The sequence below is a fragment of the Cupressus sempervirens genome, chromosome 1 (genome assembly GCF_028749045.1).
Source record: "Cupressus sempervirens isolate cs-2001-9-10 chromosome 1, ASM2874904v1, whole genome shotgun sequence".
NCBI classification, from domain to species: Eukaryota; Viridiplantae; Streptophyta; class Pinopsida; order Cupressales; family Cupressaceae; genus Cupressus; species Cupressus sempervirens.
This window is the reverse complement of record NC_143118.1, coordinates 733,682,983-733,702,650: the sequence shown is the minus strand read 5'-3', so window position 1 is coordinate 733,702,650 and position 19,668 is coordinate 733,682,983. Positions and strand designations below refer to the sequence as shown.

Here is a 19,668-nt window from a genome sequence, read left to right as displayed (position 1 = left end):
AATCAAGAATGTCAAACTCACACCTGAATGTTCGATAGTTACCAAAGAATGTCAAACTAAAGTCACAGAAGATTATTCTTCCTTTAGTCTTATGCTTTCACCTTCATTTCCAAAGATACATTATCATATATAATCCCCATTTTCTACAGCAAGGTTTTCATTAAGTAACTTCTTATTGTCTCAGAAACCTTTTCTGTGCAGATACTAAATTGCAACCTAGGCATTGTTTTGCTGCAAAGTTTGTCATTCCAATTCACATATTACTGGAAGTGCTATACTATGATTAATTTGTTTCACTCTGCTCACCTACTCTCTTTGCAGGGACAGAATAATATAAACAGGAGCCATCTCTGCTGATATATATACATATACATATACATACACAGGATTATCATTAAATATGATTAATTGTGAATTAAAATAGATCACAAGAAACCAAGACTGATCTATTTTCAACCATTCATGCCAACTAAAAATAAAATTTAATTAACAACAAGAGTTTGAACTTTGTGAGGTACATACTGATAGTCACGCATATGCAGCTTCACCATTGACCTTTATGTTATTCTATCTTAGGTCTTTCAAGGTCTTATTTAAGACCTTTCCTCATAACAAAATTGATGGTTGTCGATTAAATGTGTAGTAAATGCTATAAAAAGACATTTCCCCCTCCAATTGCCCGCCAAGGTAGGGTCTCTCAAGTTTTGATTTGCACTTTGATGGTTTTTATGGAAGAAAACATTGAGGAGATAGAGGTTTAGGCTCAAAATTTCTTATTTATATACCTTGGCTAAAGATAAATTAGGATACATTACTGACATACAAATACATGTCCCTAGCGGTGAGTATACAGTTTGGATAATAAAAGGGGAGCAACTTGGAAACGTCTTGTGTAGAATTAAAAAGACCTCACATTTTTAAGTTATTAGAGGCTATTGAAATCTAAGTGATACTCTTGGAGTAAGTATATTAAAGATAAGCTGCTCATGTGTGCTTTAAAAAATACAAGCTTGCACTAGGCACAGGAGTGATAATCTGTGTGTGATACTTGGTTTCATACTTTTCTGGACTTTCCTCTCATTCATGGGCAATTCGAGTGATCTCTTAGTTAGCAAGGATGATATTTTATGAAGAGTTTTGTAACTTTCTAAGGGAGCTGTGCATAAAAAAACAAATATGTGGAAATAGTAGAGTATTGAATTGAGACCTAAGAAATACATGGGAAGGCATGCTCATCTATCATCTCTTTGCCCTTCAATTCCACTAGAAATACTTGTTTAAACTACAGGTCAATTGCCATTAACATTGGAGAGATTATTGATTGAAATCCTTTCTGTAAAATTCATAAGTTGTCTAATTTACTTTTATTGAACCAAATTGATGATGCTGTATATGAGATTTGATGGTTCACTTGTTGCAAACGTATAGAGAAGATTGGTTCCTCTTCAAAATTCAAACTTTTCTAAATTATCTTGAAGAGTCCTTCAGTAGGTTATCTCTACTGCTACGGATTGCTCAGCTATCACTATTGTGTATGGTTGGTATTTTGACTGTATTCTTATTTTTTGAGCTATCAGGTGGATTTGTTTCTATGCAAGTTGTACAAGATAGTTTGATGGTTGACCTGAATTGAAAAGGTCTATAATCAGGAGTTGTGATTTGTTTTTAAGAATTGAGCATGCCTATGTGCTAATCACAGTGGTGACACAAGGGATTCTTAGGTTGTGTTGAATACATAATTCTTTTTTTATATAATGACATTAGAAAAATCACATTTTGATATGCCTGGATTGCTTTGAGAATACCATCTTTGCAATGACCCCTATCCATTGTAAGGGTTGACTAGACTAGCTTCTTTCTTGCAACTGTTCTGATGTCTTTCTTGACCTTTTCCCTAGTTACCCTAGGAATTTGTCCCGTGTTTTTTGACTGCATTCCCCACCAGAAACATTTCAGGAATGCTTGGATTGGTAGAAAATGTACCTCCCACCATCCACTACCCTGAGAAAAAAAAAGGAAACGTACCCAGAATGGCAGATGAAAACCAGAAATGCTGGCGGATGGCCAGTTGTCCCATACAACCCAGCACTCGAAAAATGTAATAAAATTAAAATTAAAATTATTTTGCTCGACTGATTTCTTTATAGACAACATGATTCTGAAGTCTATACTCTTGATGACCTGTTGAAAATTTAAGCAAAGCCACCCTTTCTCTTATTTGCCATAAAACAAAGAGCAAGTAGCTGCTAAGTTGGTTGCAAGCTAATGAGATCAACAAAACAGATTGTAGGTCACCTTTAAAGCACCAGCAGAGCATGTTTTGTTTTTTAACCTCCCACATGTAAATTGATGATGCTGGCATTTCAAGAAAGGTAGAAGATATACATAGTACACAGAATATGGAAATTAAACATACAGCTTTATTCTGATTATTTGAAAGCAGATAAGATAATGATATTAATGTCCAACAGAAGATCACAAAGAGGTCTATGGGACTGAGAGATTACAACTGTAGGCTAACACCAGCAGGAACACACAAAGGTGTCTGAAAATAAACGAATACAACCAAAGCAATGACAACCAACAAAGAACAGAGAGAGCGCTGAGAGTCATTCTTGGGCGAGAAGAAATCAGTCACTGAATGATACACATGCCGATGTGTAGAGGCACTGGACTGTCTCTGGCTACTCACAGAGGTGTGTCGCTGGTGCAAATATCTGGAACGGGATCTGACACATCTGGAAAGCCCATAAGAATGAATAGAGCTGGAAGGCCTTTTTTTACACCCCGCAAAGGAGCTACTGGTGTAAAAAAATAAAATATCCAGAATATATTTTATTGGAATATTCAGAATATCCAGAATAAGCAGAATATATTGGAATATGACATAAGAAAAATATCCACCTTTGTAAATGATTTCAATGGGTTTCTTGTTACTGCTGCAATAATAGTTTTATAGCAGTTATTTTTGGCATAATCTTAAATGTTTCTTCACTATTGATTGCATGTTATGAAGATAAGCACATGGTTGTTTTCCAAATTGCAGCTGCTACATTGTTTATCAGGACCCAAATCATCATTGGAGAATGAATAAGCTGTATACAAAAGGCTAAAAAGTTAAACAGATGTTTAGTTGCTGGTTTGTGTTGAATTCCCTCAACCATTCGAGTATAAAATGCAAATTATTTGAGAAACTTGGTAGATCAAGAAGTTATATAATAATTATTTTTTTATTGAAGAAGTTGTATAATTATAGAGACCAATATATATATATATATAGAGAGAGAGAGAGAGAGAGAGAGAGAGAGAGAGAGAGAGAGAGAGAGAGAGAGAGAGAGAGATTTTGTTAATTTTTTGTGCGGACTAATGCTATGTAATTAGATTCCATAGCTCATAGCTGAATGCCTTGTATTCTAAATATTTGAAAACAATTGCCTATACTCACCCACCCTACTCCGATTTTTATCATAATGCAGAAAGCATTGTATGAATTCTACATTTAAACATTTTAAATTTATTTGGTAGCAATTCTTGTTTTAAGAAAAAATATCAATGATCTTTCCTTTCTAATGATTAAATCTTTTCTTTACAGATGCTTATTTTGTTTAATCATCTGACCGTGGATTACAATTTATATGTGTGCAGAAACAGAAATATGATAATAGAAATCAGTAAATATATAAATCGATAGATACACACATTGACAATGAGAGGAACTAGTTTTTGTTAATTTCTTGTGCTGACTAATGCTATGTAATTAGATTCCATAAATCATAGATGAATGCCTTGTATAATAAATATTTGAAAACAATTCCACTCTACTCCGCTTTTTTATTCATAATGCACAAAGAATTGCATTCTAATTTCTAACATTACATGAAACATTTTTATTTGATTTGATTGCAATTCTAATTTAAGACAATTTATAAATGATATTTCCTTTCTAATGACTGAATCTTTTCTGTACAGATGCTTATTTTATTTAATCATTTAAGCATGGATTATGATTTATATGTTTGCAGAAGCAGAAGACACATGTTGAAGAGTCATGTGCAAGTCAATTTCATAAAAGGAAGCAGGCAGGCGATATTTTGAATGATATGGAAACAAGCTCATCAGCTAGCCGGAAGAGAGTGATTGGAGAAAAACAAAGGAAAGTGTTGAATTATGAAAAATACATAGAGGGTATGCAAGACAAGCAAGCAATGTTTGAAGTATGTGATGCAGTCCCTAATTTGTGTCCCAAGGAACTAATTGGTTTTGGAGTTCCTGGGAAATCTATTGGCCAGCGTTCAAAGGAAATCAATGCGTTCATGCAAGGGCCACCTTTTTTCTACTATGAGAATGATGCTTTTGCATCAAAGGATATTTGGAAGACAATATCTGGACAATTTAATGGTGTTGAACCAGAATTGGTGGACTCAATATTCTTTTCAGCTTCCAGAAGAGCAAGAGGGTATGTGCATAACCTTCCAATAGAAGAGCGATTTCAAGCAAAACCTCTCCCCCCCATGACTATTCAGGAAGCACTTCCGCAAACAAAAAAGTATTGGCCTTCATGGGATCAGAGGACAAAATTGAATTCCATAGACTCGAGAAGATGTGGCACTGTCCTTATTGATCAACTGAGAGTTATGATTCAGAATTCACGAGGGCAACTGCAAGATAGTGCGCAGAAATATATACTTCAGAAGTGTGAAGAGTGGAATTTGGTATGGGTGGGGCCAGGTGACCTCGTCCCTCTAGAGCTTCATGAGATAGAGCTTATATTAGGATTTGATAGAGATCACACTCGTGGAACTTCTTGTCCGACTGATCGCTTGCGTTGTTTGGGTAATTCATTCCAAATAGATACAGTTGCATACCATTTATCAGTCTTGAAAGCATTATATCCCGATGGCGTCAGAGTACTTTCTCTGTTTTCTGGTATTGGTGGAGCTGAAGTTGCTCTTCATCGACTTGGGATACATTTAAGTTGTGTTGTATCTGTCGAAATATGTGAAAAGAGCAGACTTGTTCTTAGTAGTTGGTGGACAAAAACTCAACAGACAGGTAGGTTGATTCAGAAGGAAGATGTCCAAGGTTTAACTACAGGAGTACTGGAGGACTTAGTAGAGATGGTAGGAGGCTTTGATCTTATCATTGGTGGTTTAACTTGTAACAACTTACCTGGCAAGAATGGTAAGGATAATGGCGAGGCTGCAAAAGACTCTGTTTTTTATGAGTTTCCTCGCATTGTGATGGAAGTGAGGGAAATAATGCACTCAAAAGCCTTAGCTAATAATTTTTCCTGACCAATGCGTAAGCTCATTTTTGTGTAAATAGCTCAACGTTAATAGACAATTTGAAAACTAGAAAAGGATTTTAACCAGAACACTATACGCACAATGTTCTCTACTGATTTTAAATTGTCAAATCAAAGGATTACATACCCTAACTGCGAATAGTAATTTTTTTCGTTTTTAAACTAGTTTTATAAAGGTCTACAATCAGAAAATACTTTTTTCTTTTAATGAGAGTTCAATTTTCATTCGTCCAACGAATTTTTTCGAACTGACTCTAAAGTGGTTTGTCGTGGAAGCCTATCGTAATAATAATGTTTCTGATCTTCTTTAACGGATGGTTTTTAATTATAACTTTTGGAGGACCTCCGTCAGCTTAGAAAGTATGCGATCTGTTTTACAACGATACAAAATCACCATATTTATTGTTTGCAACTACTTGAATTTCCTTGGAACTTTTTAAGGTGGAGTATGGAGAATCGTAGATGATTAAGGGAAACCCTTTTCTTAGCTGTGAAATTCTGTAGTGATTCTATTTCGGGTGTCTGATTCCAAGCAGTCTCACACGGGCGTGGCTGTATATTCGAAAATGTGGAAAATGTGGAAAACGCATTAGAGTTTCCTGAAATTTTTCAAGATATGACATTTATAATCTGAATCTGAAAAAAAATAGTTTGCTAAAATAACAATGTGTTGTTGTTCCCATTTGTAGATTTCTCTGATTTTTTTTTCTTTATCTTTCAATGGGCAGCTTAGCCGGCACTGCCCCCTGCTCAAACCTCGGCAGCAGCAATGGTAATAAATTGGTCTAGTGGAAATTATCAAAATTTCTATGTTCATCATCCGTTTGTTTTTTGGGCTTGTGATTTTCGAAAGACTAATCTTTTTAATAAAGGACTAATAAAATTTCTGTAATAAATTGATAGACCATTATACGAAAGTGTGATGTCTCACAACAAAAAATCCGACCGTCAAAAGCCTGACTAGAAAGTTTACACTCGAGAATACAAATTTTCCCGAAAGACAAACCATCACTCTTGAAATGGATCATACACGGTATCACCACTTGAAGAATACGCTGCGCATGAAGCCCACAAACTAGAAACGGAAAATGAAATCAGTTTTTCTGCGTAGAAATAAAACGAGCTGCCGAGGACTACAAATCCGAACAGTGAAATATAAAAAATATAAATTTAATGTTATTTCATCCCCTATTAATGACACTGTAATATTGCTATCAGGATTCAACTGTGTAGTTTTTTTGAGACAAACTCATTGACTCCATAGAGTTTTTGACTAAAAAAATCTACACAGTTGAATCTGGATAGCATAATTTGACTTGCTGTAGAAAGTATTTCCTACTTATGTACTTAGTTCTCAGTTGCCTGTTTGATTAATTCTGAATTTCTGAAGTTTCAAAGTACATTTATTTTTAAATTAATGTTTAATCATTAATTCCTCTTTTTGATTTGGGTAGACTTGATTTTCTTAAGAATATTATTATTTTTCTAATTCAAAGTTCCATGAACTCTGAAACAAGTCTCCATAATCACAATGTGCAGATCCACAACAATTTCCGATAGACAATTACTACACAACTCTCCCTCCACCCCTGCAAATAGAATCCCTCCACCCCTGCAAATAGAATGCTAAAAGAGGTTTTATTCAACACGGAATTATTGAAAGATATACAGCTTCTTATGACAGAAAACAAGAAATTATATTTAATGGCATCCCTTATAGCCTTCTCAGAGCTTTTCTCTGCTACTTTTATTCTTCTTAAGTGTACTGCCACAGATATCACAACTATGATGTCCTGCCGTTCAAATCCCACTAAAACAGTTCCCCCTAAAACCTCAGATTCAGACAACAATGCCTTCAGAAGTAAAAACTTGGAGCTGCAACCAACCCTGTACATTGCCATGGCGCATGGGGGCCTCAATTTTTTTTTTCTAGTAGCCATTTATGGTGATTCCCAACTCCTCGAAGAATACTGGATGCCAATTCAGCGGGCCATTGTAACATCACATGAACAACTTATCTTTTTCTAATGATTCACATGTATCTCTGCTATTCTCTGCTATTTTCTTTTTCTCTGCTATTCTCAGTAATCAGTGATTTATATTGCACTTTATCATTCATTCTGATGATGGATCATTGGGTGGGATCTGAGATGTTGATGAAAAGAACAGCTGCACAATCCAATCTAGAAAAACATTCAGAACTAAACTATCTAGAAAAACATTCAGAATTAAACTATGGATAAGTTCTATGGATTGTGGAAATTTATTCTTACTTTATTCAATACAAAACTATATTTTAGTGAACTTCTGTTTAGAGTATTTCTGATATTCAATTCTGACAGGGATATAGTTACCAGATTGTTGTCAAAATTTCAAGTGGTTAAGGAAAAATCATTTTGATGTATTAGCGCAGTGATATAGTTTTGCCCAACGGATTTTAGATTTTTTCAGAAAGGCATTTTTTTTGGATAGCTTTTGCGTGAAATGCTTTCTAGATTGTTTTGGAAAACACTATTAATGTGAATGTATTAACCTATTTTAGTTCAATTCGTCCTTCGCATTTTTTATTTGTTATGATTGTATTAACCTAGTTTGGTTTAATTCGTCCTTGTTATTTTTTAATTTATTATAATTAAATTGCTTTATGCATTACACTATTATTAGTCCTTGCATCATACTCGGGGTTGTTTTAAGGATTCTATTTATACTGATGGTATGCACAACTATGAGTGTAGCTGTTTCAACTAATTAATTTAATATTCATCTTTGGTCGAAAACTGTAAAAGGAGAGGCTCTTAATAGAAGGAAGAAATCATGGATGAAGCAACACATTAAATGGTTAGCTAAATGGAACATCAAGTTACAAGATTGCCGACATAAGAAAGTTTGTCAGGGGGAAGTTTCATAATGCCACGTGGAACAATAATATGAGTAGAAAAAAAATCTATTATATTAAAGAAAAGGCAAGGTTATTATTGGCACAACTAAGGACAGAATCTCATCACTTCAGGTGCGAGATGGGAAGATGGAAGAGACCCAAAGAGAGTTGGGAGTAGAGAATTTGTTTATTTTGCAGGTATGGAGCGATTGAAACGGAATGACATTTTCTCTCAGAATGCGCAACATACACCAATATCCGATCTCTCTTTAATGTCATCTCGAAGGCAGACAACATGCATAGCTTATTTGAAGAGGACAAGATAAAACAAACTGCTGTTTTTTTGGTTAAGATCCATATCAAAAGATTAGAAATGGAAAAGAATTTAGAAATTATCTAGTGCGGTTGTTCTTCGGTCTCTTAGATTGCTTTGGTCTTGTGGATGCCATTAAAAAGCATTCATTCATTTATTCTTCTGAACATGCCTCCTCCAGACTTAAACTTGGGGTTTCATTTGCAAAACTCAGTGATTGACTACTTTCAAAGTTTCATTTGATTAGGCAACTTCTTTCTTTCAAGATGGAGTCGTATTAGTTTCTCTTGGGCGAGACTTTGTTGAGAGGTGAAATTTTATCAAAAGAAGCTCTCTAAAACTTCTTCAATCACATTCATTGATCTAAATTATTATTTTTACTCTAATTTAATCATATCTTTTTAAATGATTTTAAATTTAAAATAACTTATTAAAATAATTTCACCCACTTGACATTTATATATCTAAAACATGGGGAAGATGTAAAGTTCTAAACATTTAGAATTACACTTCAAAAAATGTATTAAATTCTAATATATATTTATAACATATTGAAGCAAAGGAAATTCAATAATTTTTTAAAAATAAATTATTTACTAATTGAAAAAAAAAATTTACATTCAAAATCACTATTATTTTTTCTATAGGTAGGACTCTACTAGAGCTCTTGTTTAATGAAATAAATGTGGGCCCAATAAATGTGGGAAGTTCCCCAATATACTTAATCATTAATGGAAGTTAACAAATAATAGTTTTAAAATTAATAAGTATTTGTATGCTTATATATACAAAAGAAGTGATAATTGTGGAATGATGATTTTATGTTATAGTAAGGTAATATAAAACTTATTTTCTATACTATTTTAAATTTGATAGTTTATAAAATTTTATTATATATATATAGAGAGAGAGAGAGAGAGAAATTTTAAGTATATATTATCATATTAGATTGGATTATGTTCTCTTGTATGTGAATTATAAAATTTAATCCAATTTTATTTTATACCTTTTACTCTTACAAATATTATATTATAAATGATTATATTGTCAATTTTTTTATTAAAAAAAAATCTAAATTAGTGTTTTTAAATTAATAATACGGCATCACAAAAAGTTAATAATAATTTAGTATCCTCGAATTAAAAAAAGAGATGCTTAATATGGTTTATTTAAAATATGGGACAACTAAAATTTAAATTGAGTAAGGTTGAATAATAATTAAAGGATCTTAAAATATTATATTTAAATATTTTAAGTATTTACAAAGTATTTTTAATTTTTTTTTAAAAACAATATATACTTAATAGAAGTTGTGCTGAAAAGGAAGATAGATAAAAATATTTTTATTTATCTTTTTCTCAGGTTCAAATATTGATTTAGAATAGAATTAGATAAAAAATTATATATATAGCAATTTACTCTTTGAAATGAATAGTTTAGATATTAATGTATTGTGATATAAATCATTTTTCAATTAAAAGAATATAAGGAAAAGCTTACATCACAATACAAGGTTTTGGGTTTCAAATTTAACACATAATGATTAGGATTAGGATTGGGGTTTAATATTTATAATTAGATTTTAGCATATACTATTAGGGTTTAACATTTACTATTAGGGTTTACCAATTAGGGGTATGGTTTCAAGTAGGATCTAAGTTTTAAGATTTAAAATATATGACCAACATTTAACACTTAGAGTTAGGGTTAGGGTTGCATTTTAATAATGTAGAGTTGCTTAACTACTTTGGAAGATAATGGACTGGCTCTTGAGAATAAGATTATCATCACTCATTCCTCATACGATGAGGACAACTTCATGACTGATTTGTAGTTAACCAAGCTTTCAACCTTTATGACATAACCAAACTCAACACAAAATAGAACAAAGATAGACCTAGTTGACAATTAGGTCTCCTAAACTAGTTCTCAGGTAAACTAGTCCTCTTGTTGTTTTTTGTATCATTTATCTAACCGCCTTTTTTCTGAATGAAAATCCAACTAAACATCTTAATGACATCTAAAAATCTAAAGATCCAAGAGGGCATTAAAATTGCAACATGGATAAACACACTAGACTAACCTACAAACACAACAAGAATTCTAGATTTAGAGATCCATAAACCAACCATTTAGACTTCCTCATACACCATTTATACTCCATGATGCTCCATGAGTGCTCCTACCCATATTACATATTTTTCTTGAAACAGATTTCCATTTTCCAAGTGTGTTGAAAGGAGACTTCTAAAGTAGCAAACATTCGATGTTTCACAAGTATGGAAAGAAACAACTTGTGAAATAGAGAAGGTTTTCTGAATGTCTCACTATTTTGCAAGTGTGCAAAAAGGGAACTCGTGAAATCATGAAAATTGCCTAATGTTCTTCTATTTTGCAAGTGTACAAATCAGGGACTTACAAAACAACAAAAGGTTTCACCATTTTGTAAGTGTGATGGAAAGAGGCTTGTGAAATAGAGAAAGGTTTTTGGTTCATTCCATTTTCTTAATGTTGTTGTCTATTGGGGTTGCCCTTACATCATACTCCCCATGAGATTTGATCTTAAATACACTTGAGATAAATTCTACAATAGTGGTGTCAAATTCCTTTATGTCTGTTGCATCCATCCACACTACTTCTGATTTAGGTAGATTGTGTCATTTAACTAGATATTGCTTGTATGTGTTTCTCCTTGTCTCTTTTCTTTGGTGTCCAAAATCTTCTCGATGGCTGTAGGAGTTGGTGATGGGAATTTTTTGCGAAGATTTTTTTCCTCCTCATTTATCTCTGTTGCTTTAGTGTTATATCCTTTGTATGGTGTCAAATCTACTACATTGAATATAGAAGAGAGTCTCACATCCTTTGGTAGTTCAATTTTATATGCTTTTTTCCCACATTTTTGTAAAAATTTACAAAGACCAAGTTTCCTCATAAGTAATTTTGTGTGAGGACATTTGGGAAATCTTTCCTTCTTTAGATTAGCTCATACCATGTCTTCTACTTGGAATTATACTTTCCTTCTTGACTTATCTAGCTATTCATTGTACTTTCTATTAGACCTCTCTAATGCGTTCTTGAACTATTCATGTATCTCTTGGATTGCCTTTGCAAATTTATCTCCATGTGCACTAATTTGGCTAAAGTTAGGAAGATCTTGAAGTTCTAATACACCTCTAGGATATAACCCATAACCAATTTGAAAGGGGCTTCTTCATATATTTTTGTTGACTAAATCATTTTAGGAAAACTTTGGTCGAGGTACGATAGTATCTCATTTCTCCTTATGTTGTTAGGCAAGACATATCATTAAGTTACCAAGTGACCTATAAATTATTTCTGTTTGGTCATCTATTTGAGGATGATAAGCAAAGCTAAAATATTGATTTGTCCCCAATTTCTTCCATAAGATGCGAAAAAGATGGCCCACAAATTTAACATCTTGATATGAAAGAATGTTAGAGGTAAACCATGAATTAATACTACCTAGTTAATGAATTTTTTTGCAATATATTAAGCATATCTAGATTCTAGTAGTTTTGTAGGGTAAGAAATGTGTCATCTTGCTAAACTCGTCTACTAGTACCAAAACATTATTGAATCCCCTATGGGTTCTAGGTAACCTCATTACAAAATCCATTGAAATACTCTCCCAAGGTCTTAGATGGAATAAGGAGTGATTGATATAAGCAAGCATTAGTGGCGACTCCCTTTGTCTTTTGACAAATTGTGCAAGACTCAACAATTTTTTGACATTAGATTGAAATTTAGGGCAGTACTAGAATCTTCTTACCTATTCTAAATTATTCTCTAGACCAAAATATCCTCCAAGATTTCCATAGTGTCTCTCCTTCAAAATATTTTGTCTCATAGAACACTTAGGGATGTAAAGTTTTCCTCCCTTGAAAAGAATAGACCATCCTATAGGAATTCAAAAAATTAAATATTATATGAGTTAGAGAACTAAGAGTAAACCATACACTCAACGCTTGAGTACATGTCTTTGAGAGCTTTAATCCCTACCCTTTGTTCTTGAATTTCTTGTGTAGTCATTACCCTTCCGCTGAAAGCATCTGCTAACTTGTTTTCTTGTCATTTCTTGTATTTGATGGTAAATATGTAGGCTTGGTGGATTCTACCCATTTCATGTGTTTATGACTTAGTTTGGATCCTAGTTGTTCAAGTAGCTTAGTGCTTGTTCTTTAGGAAATATGTAGTGTCTTTATTTCTTAAGTGCTTGAACTAATGCATATAACTCCAAACATAAGAGGAGTACTTCCTCTTGGCCTCATTCAATTTTTCATTGAAGAATGTTATAGCTCTTTCTTCTTGACTAATTACTACTCTTGTAGTCAAATTAGATGCATCACACTCAATAGTGAAAATTTTGTTGAAATCATGGAATGTAAGTATGGGTTGTTCTGCTACCTTTTTCTTTAGCAACTCAATTAACTCATTTTTAATGCCCCCCTTGGGAATCCAAAAGAAATAAGCCTAATATGTTTTTAAGTTTACTGAACTTTTTTATTTATTTATAAAGTTTAAACAACATGAAAGTAACAATAATGTGGAAGCAATATATACATACACATCAAGAAAACATAATCAATAACAAATACATTTTCAATTCCTTAAGGGCTCCTTCACGTTGAGTCACATTTAATAAAGTTTAAGTCTCAATTACAATGTCCATAATCATAAAATGAATAAACACATACATAGTCATATAAGCAAATGCTTAAGTAAAACTAATAATATGAAAGCACTTCTAATGAATAACATCCACTACACATGTCATAGGGTATGTGCAAATAGATACAAGTACATCAATATAAAATACAATATCCCATAGGATCTCAAAACATATGATCCATAGATATATCAAATGAATAGAAGTCTTCAAGATAAGAGGAAGAATGATAATGGTACCACTGTATAGAGGAGCATCCAACATCTATTAATTCGAGGGGGACCCAAATGGTAAGAATACGCTACCTCTCGATCGTGTGGTCAACTAATCAGACTCCCACTCCCACCATGCAGGAGAGATAATGTATGATCCACACACAGATAATCAAATCATAAAATAATCCTATGCAAGGAATCCTGATAGCCAAAACTACTTCAAAGGTAACACAAACTACTCAAGAAGAAAGATAATCAAAATCAAAAGGACACTCATTCCAATGTTAAGTCAACATCTCATACCAAGTTAACATACAAATACTAAGACAAAATATATACAACCATCTCAAAATCAATGTCAAGTGTCACAAGTACAATGACCAATAGATAACAATTGTCATCAATAAAAGTAAATTACAAATCACTAACTCCAACAATAAAAACACCACTAATGAATAACTAATCATTCATTAATAAAAATCAACTATCAACAATAAATGACATCCTATAAATGAGTAACAATCACAATAAATGCACCATCAAAAGTAATATCCAACAAATACACCACTAGAGGCAAACATAAGAAAACCATGAAGGAGACTCAAGCTACATACTATGGAGTGTCAACACATGAGCCAACTCTAAGGTTACCCTGGCAGTCTCTCAAGATCCCAACCCTCTAGTGACTCTATGCGGAACTATATACCCTCTCGTGAAGATGGGGTAACTAGTCATACCTCTCAAGGTATCATCTCCATCTAATTCTTAGTCTATACAAGCACTAAAGGGATGGACGAGAAAAAATCTCTAACTTATCTTTTTAATGTATCTCAAGGAAAGGGGCTAGGCAAGATATTTTAATTACCATGTTATCACTTGTTACACATCTTGCAATGAGTTACACTGGCAACCACTTTGGGCCCCAACCCCCATTGCAAGCCACTCCCATAGACATGCACCTAAACTACCTTCCCAAAAATCACAAACCACAATAGTGTCCCATACCCCAAGAGTAATATTGATTGAATTCGATTCCTTAACAAGCAACCTAAAAATAACATTGGTTCTCAAAACCCAAATTCTCATAAATGCTCAATAGCATAAAACTCATAAAACATAATCTCAATTCAAATCATAAATATCATCATCCAGTTAAGTAATCATAAAATAAATCTCAAAAAATGCCTCTAGTGCACATCCTAACTTGGCCAACTAAACAACCCACAAAGAAAAACTATCAAAAAAATAAACATCACAAGACTATAGATAGAATATTAGAAAACACATAATTTTCAGCCATTTGATTTAATTCCATCAATTTTTCTTGTTTAGTTTGGGTCATAATGTTGTGTTTAGAAATAAAGTAAGAATATACATGTTAATATAAATTGTTATGCTAATATACTTATTTAAACAATAAGTATTTAAATATCTAATATTTTTGTGCATATAAAATATCATGCAATATTATCATGTTATTAATTTAAACAATCTTAAATCATAAATGGTTCAATTAATAACATAAATGTATATTAAATGGAGAAAGTGATTGAGGAAGTGATTGCCATGGCGACTGGCCTTTCAATGAGGGCGAAAAAATGGAGAAAGGTCACCAAAACTGTAAACCAGGCTAGTATGAACAATTTTTTTGCGAAAAATGAGGAGCCGATTCGATATAGAGGAGGGTTTAAAAGGGACAAGCTGCTAGCGCCATGAGACGATGTGTGCTTGGTTCTCATGAGATATCTGACGTTGGAGGGTAGGTTTGGTGTCTGTTACTACTACCATTTCCCCTTTGTTAAATCATTTTAGAAATAAGGATTTCATTGCTATCTTATCTTTTGCATTCTCTTGAGGATATGGTAGCGAATATTAGGGAAAAGAGAAGTAAAGGGAAAAACTATAACATAGTCCATCAAGGCCTAATTTTTTGCCTCTACCAGTTTCACCTTGCCTTGCGTCCCCCAAGAGTGGTGGTGGTTGACAACCAGTGCCATTGCTAGAATTCACCTCTGAGCACTAGTACTAGTACTAAAATTCACACCCCCCGCCCCTCCCTTTGCTTGGAAAACAAGAAAAAGAAAAAAAATGATACAACTGTGGAGCAAAAGGGTAATAAGAAGATGAAAGTTGAAAAACCCATAGAGGTGGATCAAGAGGATTCAGAGGAGGAGGCCAGAGGTAAGGCAAGGAGGAGATCTAGAAGACTTGCCCAATCCCAAGCAAGGCATAAACAAAAATCCAATAGGTTCAGGGTGGAGGAGGTTGAGGAGGAAAATTCAGAAAATAACAAAGAAGAAAGGGAGGAGGAAGAAGAAGAAGGTAAGGAGGAGGTGGAAAGAAGTATAAACTCGGAAGATAATTCTGTTGATGATGCACAGACCCAGGTTTCTGCTAGTAATGCTGATACCATGGAGGTTACACATGTGTCCGCAAGCTTTTCCCTCCATCCCATAACCTTCTGTGAAGAAAGCAGTAAAATGGATACCTCCCCCATAACCATTTCATCCCCGGCCAAGGAAAATTCTAAGGTTTTTATTAATCCAAAAGTTTTGTAGGATAAAATCCAAGTCCAAAAAACCAAGGAGGAAATAAGGAAGGTGGAAATGGAAACCAAGGAAGAGATTGAGGAGCAGGTGGAGCAGTATGCCAAGCTGGAAAATAGGGTAAAAGTTTTAGAGGAAGGGTTCTCTACCTTCTCTAAATTTAACATCAAAGTCACCCATGCCGCGACCACCACTCTCCAGCTGTTGGCATAAGAAAAGGAGGATACTGTAATGTATATGGAGGACCATAAGTTGCTCTTCAAATTCCTTGTTGATGATTGGTCTCAGATTCTGTTGGCTACGAAGGGGAAGGAGAAAAAAGAAATTTTAGATTTTTAGTTTAATGGGATCCTTGGATCCAAGACTTTTATGTTTATCTGTTGTTTTTGGTTTTGCTGGTATCTAGCTGTAATTAAGACTTGGTGTTGGCCTGTTATGCCAATAGTTTTCTGGATGAACTTCCGTAGTATTAGATCTTCTGGATTTTTTAGTTTAGTTGTTCCTAGTATTATGATGTTAGTTTCTAGTTGACGACTCTAGTTTTTTGAAGTTTTAGTTTATTTTTTGCTTGCTGTTGGACATTGTTGGTAATGTGTTGGTTACTAGCTTTTTGCTTGTAAGGGCCGACCCTCTAGTTTTGGTTGCTTTATATTTCAAAAACATAAATGTATATTATTAGATTAAATACTAATATCGATTTCATTTCTAAAATATTAATTTGGCTTCTATTTAAATCCAATATTAACATTTACTTTTCCTTTAATTCATAATGCAACTAGAGATAAAATTATAAATTTAATTTAATTATTTATAATTTCTCTCATAAAGTCAAATAATTATTAACTAAATGATTACAAAATGAACTCTACCACAACTTCTTTTAAAATATAATAAAATTATAAATATTTATTTAATACTTCCTTCTTGTATTAATAAATATAAAATTATTTATATGCAACTAAGAGTTTAATTAGACTTAAATAATCACTAATACTAACATTTACTTTATAACTAAATGGATAATATTTATTTAATTTTAGAAATTAATAAATTATTATTATTATTATTTTAAAATATACAAATCTAAAAGTTATATTATATTTTTATAAAATAAAAACACGTATGCAATTAGTATTTTCACATATCTTTGATCTCTCAAATCATGCAAGCATTCTATACTTAGTTTTCTATTTTTGGCATATTTATTTTCACATGCATGTAACCATACTATACTTAGTTTCTATTTTTAGAATATATATTTTCACATGCATGTATAAGTTTAGTTACAACATGTTTTTCTCTCAAATTAATCTTTTTTCTTTTTTCAATAAATTTTGCAATTAAATTATTTTAGATATAAGAATAATATTTATCTATATTTACAAATTTCATGATAATCACATAGTTCTAATGACAAATTTAAAGTTGAAATCTTGACTATTCAATTTATTATTTTCTTACAAATTTTCATAATCAAATATTCCCTATATTATCTAAAGGGGTTTAAAAGACTACAGTTATAATTATTTTCTATAGGTTTTCGATAATTTTCCTCGGTCAAGTTTTCTTGATTAATAAGTTTTCCTTTTTCAAAATCTACAACATAATTCTTTATTCAACAATCAATATAGTAAATTAATAAGCAATATGAAAACACCCAAGAAGACACGAGTAGATAAATCTTTTAATAAAATTTTACAATGGGTATTCAAACCCTACCTTAAAACCACAGCTAAAATCTAAGACAATCTGTGAATGTATACAAATTCAAACCCTTTGAAACTTTTAGTGATTCTTTTGATTCAATTATGAATTTTCGCTTCCAAAACCTCAAAACCACAACTAAAATTTGAGACAATCTATGAATGCATGTAAATACAAACCCTCTGACACTCTCAACAATTCTTTAGATCTAGTTTTGAATTTTGCTTCCCAAAACTTGTGTAACTGCAAAATGAGCTCTAGATCTTTGATAAAGAGTTCCACCTTAAATTGGGGCTCTGATTGTGTAATCACGAGAGGGAAATCACAGGTGAATTATTGTTTATTACTTTATTACCTTTTACCTTTTCATGCACAACTCTTTTAGATATTTAATTACAAAATATATTAATTTAAATAATTAGCTTTCTCTCTTTAATTAATTTTTGAAGCCTTTTTAATAATATATTTGTTAATTTAATTAGTAACATTATTTAGAGTTTATTATTAAAATAAAACTCCTAAATAATTATCATTAAATTAAATAAATATAACTACGCCACAATTAGAACTATAACTTTATCTTTAAATTTCATTCATTTATATTTTATAATCCTACAATTTATTAATTAGTGCAAGCACTAATTAAAACATAGTTTATTATTTAAATTAATGATAATAATTTAAAGGTGGTCTTTGGCATGCCTAAGGGGAAGGCTCCTGGTCCTGATGGCTTTCCAGTTGAATTCTTTCAGGAATTTTGGGACATCATTAATCATGATTTGTTGGAGGTGGTTAAAGAATCCTATGCTAGCAAGCAGATGCTTCGAGCTTTGAACTCTACATTCTTGACTCTTACTCCTAAGAGAGAGGGTGCTAATCAATTGGAGTTTTTTAGACCAATTGCCTTATGTAATGTGGTTTACAAAGTTATTACTAAGCTGATTGCTGAGAGACTGAAAAGGTGGCTTCCCATTATTATCTCAGAAGAACAAGGTGGTTTTGTTGCTGGTAGACAAATTTTGGATGGGGTGGTTATTGCTACTGAGGCTATTCACTCTATGGCTACTTCAAGGGAGAGAGCCATGTTTGTTAAGCTGGATATGGCTAAGGCCTACGATAGAGTTAAATGGAGCTTCCTAAGGAGTATTCTTCTTTCTTTTGGATTTAGCTTTGACTGGGTGAGTTGGATTATGAGTTGTGTTACTTCTGCCTCTTTTTCTGTTCTTATTAATGGTCAACCTTCACAACTATTTGGTGCTTCTAGAGGCCTCCGCCAGGGTGACCCTCTCTCCCCATATCTATTCATCATCATGGCTGAAGGCTTGGGTAGATTCATTAAGCATCAGGTGTCCCAGAATTCTATTCAAGGCTGGCGGTGGGGTAATGGCTTACCTTCTTTTTTCCATCTTCAATTTGTTGATGATTCTGCTCTTGCCGGTCTTGCTAGGATCAAGGAAGTTGAAGCCTTTCGACATGCTTTGGACGTTTATTTGGCAGCTTCAGGCCAGAAAGTTAATGAGCACAAATCTTTCATTTACTTTTTTAACACTCCTGATTCTATTCAGCACAGGATTGTTGGTATCCTACGGTTTCAGATAGGTTCACTTCCTTTGACTTATCTTGGCATTCCTATTGCTGTCTCCAGGCAGCCACGTCTCTTCTGGAAAAATTTGATTACCAAGCTTCAGGATAAGGTAAATCATTGGACTCATAGATGGCTTTCTACTGCTGCCCGGGTTACTCTTCTTCAAGCTATTATCCAAGCTCTTCCTACTTATAGAAGCATGGTTCATGCTGCACCTATTTACTTTCTCAAGGAGTTTGATGCTCTTTCTCTACAATTCCTTTGGAGTGGTAATTTTCGTAGTACTAAATGGAGGTTGGTTAATTGGGCAACTGTTTGTAGGCCTAAAAAGGAGGGTGGTCTTGGTCTTCGATCTGCTCTATTGAGTAGTCAAGCTTTGGCTGCTAAACTTTATTGGCGATGGTGCTCTGGAAAACATCAACTTTGGGCTCGTAT

General features: G+C 33.0%; 1 protein-coding gene across 1 annotated transcript in view; it reads left to right on the top strand.

Annotated features, from left to right (window-relative positions):
- Window positions 1-5,437, top strand: part of LOC149580018 (DNA (cytosine-5)-methyltransferase DRM2-like) — a 139,303-nt gene extending 133,866 nt beyond the window's left edge. Inside the window, exon 8 of the mRNA XM_089788410.1 lies at window positions 4,023-5,437. Within this exon, the coding sequence (XP_089644536.1) occupies window positions 4,023-5,294 (1,272 nt within the window). The 3' untranslated portion in view covers window positions 5,295-5,437. The remainder of the gene's footprint in view (window positions 1-4,022) is intronic.
- Window positions 5,438-19,668: the final 14,231 nt, after the last annotated feature.